This window comes from Oncorhynchus mykiss, chromosome 1 (assembly GCF_057628025.1).
Source record: "Oncorhynchus mykiss isolate SJ-2025 chromosome 1, ASM5762802v1, whole genome shotgun sequence".
NCBI classification, from domain to species: Eukaryota; Metazoa; Chordata; class Actinopteri; order Salmoniformes; family Salmonidae; genus Oncorhynchus; species Oncorhynchus mykiss.
The window spans coordinates 33,887,024-33,899,799 of NC_143022.1; the positions used below are offsets into that span (position 1 = coordinate 33,887,024).

Here is a 12,776-nt window from a genome sequence, read left to right on the forward strand (position 1 = left end):
TGCGCCACTCGGGAGGCCCCTACACTATACATTTCCATCAGTAATACTACATCCTCCCTGAGGTTTATGAGTAAGGGGACTGGTATGTCAGTATGTGGCCAAACTAGACAGGACAGAAGTATAGCACATTTGAACTACAATTTGAACAGTAAACTCAAACCTTAACGGCAGAACAAGCAGCCGATGTACTACATGCTCATCAGTTTTGACACCTTTGACCTTTCTAGCGTGGTCATCGAATGACTATTGTATAGAAGCACTGGGAGGAGCATGTAGTAAATCAACTTATACAATATTGCATCTGAAACATTCTGAACATTTCAACCCACTGAATACATCCATGGTGGAAGAGTTGTTTCTCAGAGTGGGGGGGGGGGGGTAGAAAAGTTTCCCATGCTGCACTCTAGCACAGTCACACTGGAGACCACTGACTTAGACCCCTGAAACCCCCTTCCCCCCCCTCACTCCCTCTTCTCCCAACCTTCGTCCTTCCCTCTCCATTCCCTGTGTCTTCCTTTTTCTCCCACCCCCCTTTCTCTATCACCCCTTTCCTCGCTCCTTCCCTCTCCACTCCCACATTCAACCGCCAATTCACTCTGTGAGAGCGCTCGGTCTTCCTCTATGTGCACACATGTTTTGCACTGTATGTGTACGCGCATGTATGTGAACGTGCTTCCGCAGCATGTATGTGTGTATGTGGGTTGGAATGACAGTGTGTGTTGAGGGAGAGTGGGAACTCCCTGAGCAGTGATCAGGATGAGCAGGAGGGGCAAGAGGGGTTCTATGAGCACAGAAACACATTCATGCTTCCCACATGCTGTATTGGCCATGGATCTTAAAGGCCCAGGGCAGTAAAAAAGTGATTTTCCTGTGTTTCATATATTTCCACACTATGGAGGTTAGAATAATACTGTGAAATTGTGACAATGCCCTTTTAGTGTAAGAGCGATTTGTAAAGTCCACCTGAAATTTCAGCCTGTTAAGTGGGAGCGAGTTTTGGCCTTCCACGATGATATATCCAAGCAGTAAATTAGTTAGACCAATAAGAGAGTTCCAAACCTCTGCCAACAGCACATTTTCCCTCTCCACTCAAACCACGCCCAGACTGTCCTAGTGTTGCTTTACTAAACATGTTTGTTCCAACAATTCTAGTTCTATGCTTGCAGTAGTCCCCTCCTACATACCTACAGGGACATGAGCCATAAGGAAATGGTTATGAACAACCAAGGGCTCTATTCAAGCAAAACCACTATCTAGTTGTTTCTGGGGCAGAAATGTTTTTTTGCATAGTGAAAGAGTGTACTGGAGCATAGAAGGAACTTGATGCACTGCTCAAGTGCTCATTCATCTAAATGCAAGTGTTCAGTTAAAAATGTAATGTAGCCCACAACTGATGGTCTGTCATTATGTAGAGAATTAATTCACCTATTGATTTGCTGATCTCTGTATTGATGTTTAGGGATTGAAATTGACTCACTAAGGTAATCTTTATTTGCTGATCTTCTTGGTTATGCTGAGCCATATCGCTGCAGCATTAGTGGCAGCACATAAACCTCTGAAAACAGCCTTAATAGAAAACGTCAGTCTTGGAAACAATGCACTTGCAGCCCTCAGCCTCTTTAAAGATTAAAAACCACATTAGAAAAGAACGAAAACAAAGAATCATCTTCAAGGTGGAACAATCTTATTTTATTTTCACAACCAGACCATCACCTTTAATACATTCCTTCAAACCACTTCTCACCACCAAGAAAATATAATAAGGTCACCTCCGTTTCAGAGTTAAAGAGGAAGGATTGAGAGAGTCCAAGCATGAATGTACATCATAGAATGTAGGCCGATTTCAAACGTTGTTACAATTCATCAGGCGTACACACCAAGGCAAACGTCTTGTCATACATAGTTACCACATAGTTACTGTAAGTGTTCTACTATGCAGTGTTATGTCTATATGGCTCAGAGGGCGATGATGGGTACACTTCTGCCCTGGCCACCCATCACCAAATCCCTTTAGTCAACCTACACTCAGAAAGAAAGGCATGTCTATTACCTGGGGTCTAATCATTATTCCAAAATGTTTCGCAACAGAAACTAGAATTTCTATTGGACAAATTCAGGTAGGTCCCACCCAGTTTAATTCCGTTTGCGTACGCTTGGTTCTGTTTGGTTCCTAGGGAATACATCCCAGGTCTCAGATTATCTGATTGCTACTTCACGGTCTTAGTTTTCCCTTTAGCCTTCTCAGATCAAAGTTGTACTCTTTTTTTATAAATTTTTTTTCTGCTGCGTCTGCCTTTTTTAGAACGTCATTGTCCATTTTTTTCTTCTAGTTTTTATTTTTATTTTCTCCGCCCATATCAGCTCAGTGGACACGTCACCTTCCGGAATGTCGTCTGCTATGACATCATTGACCATGATGTCATCGGCCGTCAGGTCTAAGTGGTTGAAGAATCCGCTTTGCTCAGCTCGCTGCCCATGACATCACACAGAAGCTTCTCCGCCATGGTTGCTGGCTTCTCCGGGGTTTCTTTGGACTCTTCTGGGACGGAGACAGAATTCCAGGCAGCCTTTACTTTGTCGTCATAGCATTCTGCACCCCCCAGGTCTGTGGGCTGGTCTGGGGCAGATCTGTGGGAGGGGGGAGCATCGAGGGGCTTAGGGGTCAGCTCAGGGACACCCAGGTCCAGAAGAGGGGCGGGGGAGGGGAAGGGCTCTGGAATGACTGGCTGTAGGAGGAACTCCTGGGAGAGGTTTGGCTCTGGGACAGCCTCCTGTTCTATGACGACTGGCTTTGGCTCCGGGACGACTGGCTTTGGCTCCGGGACGACTGGCTTTGGCTCCGGGACGACTGGCTTTGGCTCCGGGACGACTGGCTTTGGCTCCGGGACGACTGGCTTTGGCTCCGGGACGACTGGCACTGGTTTGCTGACTGACACCAGGGGCTCGGGTTCAGGCGGTGCTGGGGCTACTAGTGGGACGCTCACCAGCTCCTCCAATGAGGGCTCCGTCTCTGGCTGCTTGGGGGGCTCTGGCTCAGCCTCCTGTACCAGTGCTGGCACTGATTCGACTACTGGTTCAGTCGCCTCTGCAACCACCACTGGCGCATCAGCTACTGCCTCCACCACAGCTTCCTGCGTGTCGATTGCCTCCTCTGCAGCCTTCTGCTCGGCTGGTGCAGTGTCCCGTCTTCTGCTGATCTTGTTTCCCATGGTGCACCTGGAGACAATGAGACCGGCAGAGTGAGAGAGACACCTCAACCATGAGGAGAGGGCCCGACAGCGAGCAGATCAGGAGAGGGGGAAAAGGCCATTTGCACACCCAAACTTTGCACCGAGATAAACTGGGACAAAGTCCTGCTTCTTAAGGGTGGCTGTATACCTGTCCATTTACATGTATGTTACAGGTTTAACAGGTCTGGTGAATCAGTAATTTAAAGAATTATATTTAGTTTGTCGTCTTGGACACGGACTAGCACATGAGCTAATGAACTCAACAATGGATAAAATACATTCACCTTTCATTCACAGCTATTAGGTTGTGTGTGCTGGACTTTTCCCTGACCTTGTGCCTTGTTTGATTTTCCCAGCACCAGTTCCCAGTTTGGATGTGCTTATTGACTTAGTACGCCATAAATCATAGGCATCAGTGAGAGCAAGTAAACTAACTGTGGAAATTAGTGATGCACCGATATTACATTTTTGGTCAATACCGATATTTTCCTTTAAAAAAAAAAAAACCTGATACCGATATTTAAAATTGTAACAGTCTTAAGCATTCTAGTACAGTTAAATAATTAACACACATGGACGCAGCAGTCTAAGGCACTGCATATCAGGCGTCACCAAAAAGTTTTTTGTTGGCATTTACAACACATGTCCCCCGTACCAGTAAAGCATAATCAAAACCTATTTCTTTCACTTCCTTGCTGTGCCATTTCTTTGCTACGGAACGCCGTTTGGGTCTCTGCGTACGGAACGCCGTTTGGGTCTCTGCGTACGGAACGCCGTTTGGGTCTCTGCGTACGGAACGCCGTTTGGGTCTCTGCGTACGGAACGCCGTTTGGGTCACTGCGTGTCAAAAAAGAATAGTATGACAAGTTGAAAACATTGACGTGTCTGGACATGAATATGACTGCACGCCACATAATTTAACGCGTTCATAATTTAACGTAGTTATTACATTGATTACACCATCACTTATTTCATGTCACAACGATACGTATGCGATGATGCTGGTAGTTCAGTACCTACAGTACTGGTCCTAAATAAAATCTAGCTAGCCCATGGATGCAAACAATGTTCTTCCGCAAAAACATACCAAAACGACAATCTGTTTCAGTAGCTATTAATTAGCTATATAGTTAGCTCGCTAGGTGTTATCTAAAATAACCTTAATTTATAAAGAGTTTTTATTTGATTAATGTTGGTCGGACCCATCTATGTGAAGCAAGCCACAATAGTGGACATTGCGGTTAGCCTTCAAAATAAAAGTATTTGTTTTAATTTGCATCACTGTCAATTACATACTTTTATGTTGAATGCAAACCGCAAATTCCACTATTGTGCCTAATCCTTATTGTGGCTAGCTTCACAACACAACCAAGTCCGGTCGAGCCTCACTGGCCAGATGAAGCTAGCTGGCTGCTTATAACGTTAGCTTTGGGCAACAGGGTTAAGTAGCGGGATAGTTATTTGTCATTAACTGAAGTTCAATTTCAATAGGCGAACAACAAGTGGCAACCTAGCTAATACTTACTCACAAGGATTCCTAAAGCATTGCTACGAATAATGAAATTGACTACAGTTTCTAGTGGAAGTTGCGGTCGAACAAATGATGCTTTATTACCAATGCGGTATGGCAAACACATCGTTTGTGGCTGGTGTTTTCAGACTTTAAAAAAAAAAGCTTTGACAGTGCTACTGTATCTTTTTTGAAATGCAAAGACCCAAACTGTGTTCCATAGTATGCATGTCTTGAAGCTAATAGCAGTGACGCTATTACTAAGTAATTCCGGTAGGGCAACATCTGAAAATTAACGCACTTGGTAGTGTGTACCGGTGCCCGACCAGTCCGCGAACCCACGACAGAGAACAGTTGATTGTCAAGGGCATTGAATCCCATTATCTTGGCTTTAATGGATTTCGCCTTTTGAGTTGTCTCGCTGAAATGTTCTTACTCTTTCAAATGACAACTCAACTTGTTGACTGCTCGATCCCCACAGCAGACATTGTGGGCTAGGTTAAGAATGTGGTCTTGCACGTGTAGCGCAAAATGTCATTACGGCATGTACCTACATTATATTAGGTATGCACGTCAGCTTTGACGTTGGGTTTTCACTTCGGCACTTTTAGCTAATATTGGCCGATTTCGAAATGTTCACCGATATATTGTGCATCCCTAGTGGAAATAAGTGTTTGGTTATGTTATATAAATATTCATACACATAGCTCATATAAACAAAGACATTCCATCGCAAGAACACATACATCCAGCCATAAGACTGACCCCCTCTGTTCTCTTCTTTCACGACCCCCTCTGCTCTCTGGTATCAGATTTCCAGACACAAATATCTCCTTGTATAAACACACATCTCATCCCCCTCTACTGGCCAGTCCCAAGAGCAAAGGACTTTTGCTGTGCAAAAATGGGGCCCGCTCTGGCTAGAGCAAGGCCCGCCTCCAACCCTCCGACCAGTCAGAAGACCGAAACGACAAGACTCCACCTACTTTATTCTATGTATAAAAATGAATGTAACCTTTGTATAAGGTCTCTTTTTCACCTGACTCCTTGCCGAGTTATATGAATTAGATCCGTGCACGTAAAACTGCGGGACAAGATATCTTTGACTCATTAAAACTGTCTTTTGTTACAACTGAAATCCACTCTGTCCAGCGTCTGTGATTTGGTCTCAACTCTCCAGTATTTAAACACTAACAGTTACCAACTGATGAACACCGCTCTCATCGCCACAAGCTACACCAGTGAGGAGACGGTGTAGAGTGTAATATCTGAATCAACTTGTCTTATGCTGTCAGGGGTGGGAGGAGATACAGCATTTAGTCTACTTCTCAAAGTGGTTTTTCTGCTCTGTCACCAACAATAAACTGTGGATTTCGAGCTGGCTTATAATCATCGAACCATGGTGAGACTTGTCCCTGATGAACCAGTAATGTGACAACCACATCAGAATTATTTACACCACTGGCAGTTGCATTATCATTCTATTGTATGTGGTATAATTAGTGTGAGCTGTCCATGTCACTGAACTTCTGAGTAGTGGAATCCTTTGTTTCTACATGCATTTTTGGACTTATAAAATGAATGAGAGAGATCGAGATCGAGATAGAGATAGAGATCGAGATCGAGATAGAGATATATATATATATACATACATACACACACACACACCCCCACCCACTGATTCTTAAATAACAACTTATAAATGCCTCGTGAGGTTAGTTCAACTGTCATACACCATCAGAACCCAAAACACAAGCTTGTTTTACTTCAATGTTTGTAAACAAACACTGTATAGCCTAAAAACATGGTTAAAACTCATTTTGATATCATGGATGGTCATCAGTCCTTACATACCCAGCCCATTCTGTGAATTTGAGAGTGGTTTCATTTCTCCAGGCCCATCCCTAAGGTTTGTACCAAAATACAGGTGGGGTGACCATTATTATTCCAGGTCGCAATTGTAAATGAGAACTTGTTCTCAACTTGCCTACCTGGTTAAATAAAGGTGAAATAAATAAATTATTATTATTATTTCAATTAAGGATTCTAGCTTTAACCTATCCAATCCCTTCACAAATTACCAACGTGCATTTACTTCAAACAACTTCACTATTCTGCAAATGGTTGGTGCAATTCTGCAGAGACAAAAATGGTAAACTACTATGGTTAAATATTGGGATCATACTTAGGGGAATTTCACCAACCAAGTTGTGCTACACAGGTTAAGAGGCACTATTGACCTCGATGCATTGGAACATTATGTTCCATCCCGTGCAGGATCACGTGTCCGCTCTATGGAGCGTATAGTGAGTGTCCCGTTCGTCCCCCGTCCCCGTCCCCCGAGCTACAAGCGCACGTGCGTGGTATGTAGGCTACATGTCCATGGGCACCGCCGGTGCATGCGACGATTTAAAACAATCCTCGAAAACGCGTTGGAGTCAAACTACGCACTACGAAGAAACAAGAGATTCACACACTTGTGTTGCGCTCCAAATACAGTGCACGACAAATGCGCAAACAGTGAAATTGATTGTCTCAAGTAATGCGCGCAGTAAGATTTGGGGTTTAAATGGTTAAATATTCGTCAAACTGAACATGCACAAAAGCCACTTAAATTAATCAGTTATTGATGACGAATGTTTCTTAGGGAATCTCATTAAGCTAATTACCACCCAAACCACACGTTCCTCCAGCTGCTGTTTACTAGGCAGCACAAAAATGGGTCCCAGTCCGACATCGTCTACACACAGACAGCCCTCTAAACTCACCCATCACCAAAGTAACCCGAACACCGCACTGAGACCTCCACAGCTGCGCATATTCATACAAATTAGCATTAATAAACGGGGAATGAGCGGACCTTGTGTTCAGGAGATGAAATTGAACGGAGAAAGAACAAAAGAGAGCTGATGAGGTAGGCGGGGTCGCCGATTGCTGAACAAGCTGAAACAGCCTCGAGTGAAAAGCACACTAACATAAAACAGCAGGCTAATCTAAAAATAACAAAAAAAATACATAAATACAATGACTTTTCGTCATTATAGAGTGCAGTGTAGAGAAGATATTTACTAACCTTGGTAGCGGAATTAAAACGTGAATTTAGCCGTGCTAGAGAGCGGAAAGTTCTTCTTGCGCTCTCACGACTTGGCGAGGCACGCACAGACTGAAGGGGAGGAAAGTTTGGACAGAGGTTTAGTGCGTGTTGTCTGGGATGTGTGTATTTGTGCGCGCGCCCACTGTCGCTCGTACGCCCGGAGACTGTGACCATGTTCCAACAGATAAATGTATCCTTCCTTCCCTCCATCCTTCCTTCCTTATTTCATCCCCACTTCCTCTCCTTCTTGAATGGTCCACTGGTCTGGATGTATGAAAGCTATAAAGTGGAATCTTTCCTTTCACCTGGCCAATCATTTGAGATCAGTGATTTCTTCAGGGAGCTGTTGGAAGGATGCATTATGAAAGTATTGTAACAACTACACATGTTTTTTCTCTCAAATAGACAACCTCCTCCTAATGAATGTGATGGAGTGGGCACTATTACTGGGATGTTTGTCTCTCTCAATTTTTCAATTTAAGGGGCTTTATTGGCATGGGAAACATATGTTTACATTGCCATAGCAAGTGAAATAGATAATAAACAAAAGTGAAATAAACAAGAAAAAATGTGTCATTGTTGTTCATTTTCTTAGGCTGTCTGCTTGAAATGTTTAGATTTTAAAGGGAAGCTGAGAGGTCAAATATACTGTTTAGGTTTTCTACTACAAAGTTTACACCTTCACTATTAAAGTGAAACGTTTTGTCCAGGAAGTTGTCTAAAGGGATTTAATTTTGTCACGCCCTGACGGTAGAGAGCCTTTTAATGTCTCTATTTGGTTTGGTCAGGGTGTGATTTGGGGTGGGCATTCTATGTTTTGTTTTCTATGATTTAGTGTTTCTATGTTTTTGGCCTGCTATGGTTCTCAATCAGGGACAGCTGTCTATCGTTGTCTCTGATTGGGAACCATACTTAGGTAGCTCTTTCCCTCCTTTCTTTGTGGGAAGTTGACTATGTTTTGCAGTGCAGTGCAGTGCAGTGCAGTGCAGTGCAGTGCAGTGCAGTGCAGTGCAGTGCAGTGCAGTGCAGTGCAGTGCAGTGCAGTGCAGTGCAGTTTTTGATTAAAAGAAAATGTACGCTTACCACGCTGCACCTTGGTCCTCTCCTTTCAACAGCTGTGACAAATTTGTTGTTATAAATAGTTTTTTTGGTAGGTTTCCACACTACTTTCCTTCCATCTATAGCATTTCTTAATATTATTCAGTTCCTTTGGCTTTGATGCCTCATGATTGAGTATTGCTCAGACTATGATCTGATAGGGTTGACTGTGAACATTGCGTGAGATTCTGGTTTGAGGTCAGGGATAAAGTAGTCTACAGTACTACTGCCAAGAGATGAGCTTTAGGTGTACCTACCGTAGCAGTCCCCTCAAAGCCTACCATTGACTATGTACATACCCAGCATGCGATAGAGCTGCAGGAATTGTCACCTGTTTTTGTTGGTTATGTTGTGCCTAGGGGGGCATATGGGGAATGGAGGGAATGCTGTCCCCTCCAGGTAGATGTTTTTCCCCCTGTGTGCTGAAGGTGTCAGGTTCTTGTCCAAATTAGCATACCCCCTGAGTCCCTTCCCTGTTTCACACCTGGTAGTTTAAGGAATTGGACCACCAGCTCTCTGTAACCTAGAGGGCAATCAGTGGGTCCCTCTCCTCTATACCATGTTTCTTGTTGGATGACAATGTCTGTATTTCTGATTTATTTGGTGAAGTCCAGGTTCCTGCTCTTCAGGCCAAAGGCAGATGACCTCAGACCTTGGATATTCCAGGATGAGATAGGGAAGGCTTTGTGTTCCTTAAAGTGTCCAATGTTGTGTGGTTTGGCCTCAGACCAGTAAGTGTGAGCAGAGCCTGCTTAGCATCTGGAACATGCCATTGGCTTGGGCTAGTGTAAGAGTGGGGGTTGGGCCTGTTTGCCTGTTCACAGCCTGAGTGTGTGTGTGACTTTCATGTTGAAGCCCTCTTTGTGGGAGTGGTGGGCAGGAGGGGCATAGGTCTGATCTGGGGGGGCCTATATGAGGTGTGCGCACGGTTTGTTTGCGGGGTATTGATTGGTTGGGGTGTGGATGTGGCTGGTGATGCTGTGGTCTGGATGTAGGTCCTCTCGACGTAGGCCTCTCTTTCTTTCTCGCTCCTCTCGCTCTCTGTCTCTAGCCTCCTCACCCATTTAGAACATGGGTTTCATAAATTGGTTTGGCCTGTCTCCTGGCAAGCAGTGAAGCTATTGCAGGAGATTTTTCTAACACTGAATGGAATGAATGAAACAAACATTTGGACTGACTTGTAATACCCTGGAATGATTGGTCTGAGTTTTATTTATTTTTTATTTATTTTTTCACCTTTATTTAACCAGGTAGGCTAGTTGAGAACAAGTTCTCATTTGCAACTGCGACCTGGCCAAGATAAAGCATTGCAGTGTGAACAGACAACAACACAGAGTTACACATGGAGTAAACAATAAACAATAAACAAGTCAATATCATAGTAGGAAAAAAAAAATCTATATACATTCTGTGCAAAAGGCATGAGGTTGGCAATAAATAGGCCAAAGGAGTGAATAATTACAATTTAGCAGATTAACACTGGAGTGATAATTGATCAGATGAACATGTGCAGGTAGAGATACTGGTGTGCAAAACAGCAGAAAAGTAAATAAAATAAAAACAGTATGGGGATGAGGTAGGTATATTGGGTGGGCTATATACCGATAGACTATGTACAGCTGCAGCAATCGGTTAGCTGCTCAGATAGCAGATGTTTAAAGTTGGTGAGGGAGATAAGTCTCCAACTTCAGAGATTTTTGCAATTCGTTCCAGTCGCAGGCAGCAGAGAACTGGAAGGAAAGGCGGCCAAATGAGGTTTTGGCTTTAGGGATGATCAGTGAGATACACCTGCTGGAGCGCATGCTACAGGTGGGTGTTGCCATCGTAACCAGTGAACTGAGATAAGGCGGAGCTTTACTTAGCATAGACTTGTAGATGACCTGGAGCCAGTGGGTCTGGCGACGAACATGTAGCGAGAGCCAGCCGACTAGAGCATACAGGTCGCAGTGGTGGGTGGTATAAGGTGCTTTAGTAACAAAACGGATGGCACTGTGATAAACTGCATCCAGTTTGCTGAGTAGAGTATTGGAAGCTGTTTTGTAGATGACATCGCCGAAGTCGAGGATCGGTAGGATAGTCAGTTTTACTAGGGTAAGTTTTGCGGCGTGAGTGAAGGAGGCTTTGTTCCAAAATAGAGTTGACAACACTAATGCTCCAGTGCTGTATTCACTATAGTTTGGCCCAGTGTGGTTGGCCCTAACTATCAGAGACATTTGCATAATGTGACCAACAGGTTTAAACCCAGGTCATCTGAGCACCACATTACCTTGGGGGAGCTAACACAAGTCTTCAGGTCTGAAACAAGGTTACTCATCATATGACGTGGATCACCGAAACACCTTTGTTACATACACTATGTTAGACGCCAGTGGTTCAAGTTTTGTAACTTCCATGTTAATGCTGTGCCTCTAAGTGAGTGTACCAGAAGATTGCCCTGAACCCCTGAGGCCTGCCTTCCTGATACAAAGTACGCTCAATCACAATCTCACTTCCTGTTTGTCCTGGTATCTATTTCCTGGTTCTAGAAGATGGTTAACTTGTTATCAGCGAGGAAGAGGTGAAGTGAGAGGGTTATCTCTTGCCAAAATAAGGCAATGTGTTTCTATCGGCTTAAGCAGACCTACGCTTGCTGCCTGCCGAGACAACGACTCCCATTGTTAGGGCAGAGACTCCAGGGCTACCATATTACTATGGCTGACCCAGTAAAGCAATACATTTCACTGCACCTATCCGGTGTATGCGACAAAAAAAAGTATATTTTTAATTTTATTATGAGCACCTTATTATATACAGATCTGTTATCATGTCTGAATGAAAACATGGAAACCGGTAGCAATTTCTATTTCCTTGTGCAATAATGTGGTTACTGCAGTAAGGTTAATCATCAGCTCCCATCCTCACACCTTTTACTCAGTATCCATGACTTACAGTCCTCACCATATGTATACTGAACAAAAATATAAATGCAACATGCACCAATTCAAATGATTTTACTGAGTTACAGTTCATATAAGGAAATCAGTCAATTGAAATAAATCCATTAGGCCCCACTCTATGGATTTCACATGACTGGGCTGGGCCTTGAAGGACTTTGAAGCCAGGCCCACCCACTGGGGAGCTGGCTCAGCCAATCCCCACAAAAGGTCTTTATTACAGACAGAAATACTCCTCAGTTTCATCAGCTGTCCGGGTTGCTGGTCTCAGACGATACCGCAGCTGAAGAAGCCGGATGTAGAGGTCCTGGCCTGGCGTGGTTATACGTGGTCTGCGTTTGTGATGCCGGTTGCAAGTACTGCCAAATTCTCTAAAACGATGTTGAAGGCGGCTTATGGTAGAGAAAGGAACATTACACTCTCTGGCAACAGTTCTCATGGACATTCCTGCAGTCAGCATGCCAATTGCATGCTCCCTCAAAACTTTGGCATTGTGTTGTGTGACAAAACTGCACATTTTAGAGTGGCCTTTTATTGTCCTCAGCACAAGTTGCACCTGTGTAATGATCATGCTGTTTAATCAGCTTCTTGATATGCCACACCTGTCAGGTGGATGGATTATCTTAGCAAATGAGAAATGCTCAGTAAGAGGGATGAAAACAAATTGGTGCACAACATGTGAGAGAAATATAGTTTTTGTGCGTTTGGATGGGAGAACTTTTATTTCATGGGACCAACAATTTACATGTTGCGTTTATATTTTTGTTCGGCATAGATATTAGTTTGATACAATTTTATGCAATCCAGGACTTTGGGTGTGTGAGTGTGGTTTAAACATGCATGAAACATAGGAGACTGAATGGGAGAAGAAAAGGTATGTGAAAATGCAGAGTAAAAACAACTCCAGGAGC

At 43.8% G+C, this 12,776-nt stretch overlaps 2 protein-coding genes across 3 annotated transcripts in view; one reads left to right on the forward strand and one right to left on the reverse strand.

Moving 5' to 3' along the window:
- tmem253 (transmembrane protein 253) overlaps nt 1–12,776 on the forward strand; it is a 224,515-nt gene that overhangs the window by 194,723 nt on the left and 17,016 nt on the right. The gene's annotated exons all lie outside the window — the stretch shown is intronic.
- Nucleotides 1,668–8,095, reverse strand: LOC110521397 (uncharacterized). Of its 2 annotated transcripts, none has more exons than XM_021598930.3 (2): nt 7,814–8,095; nt 1,668–3,216 (listed from the first exon to the last, which is right to left on the reverse strand). In XM_021598930.3, the coding sequence occupies exon 2, from the start codon at nt 3,207–3,209 to the stop codon at nt 2,436–2,438; it is 774 nt and encodes a 257-aa protein (XP_021454605.2). In that variant the 5' UTR covers nt 3,210–3,216; nt 7,814–8,095; the 3' UTR covers nt 1,668–2,435. The 2 variants fall into 2 exon arrangements, with proteins under 2 accessions (XP_021454605.2, XP_021454611.2); XM_021598936.3 differs by lacking the exon at nt 7,814–8,095 and adding an exon at nt 7,509–7,690.

What these genes read in the sequence shown, in the direction of transcription:
- LOC110521397 (XM_021598930.3), bottom strand. Translation starts at nt 3,209, where the DNA reads ATGGGAAACAAGATCAGCAGAAGACGGGACACTGCACCAGCCGAGCAG.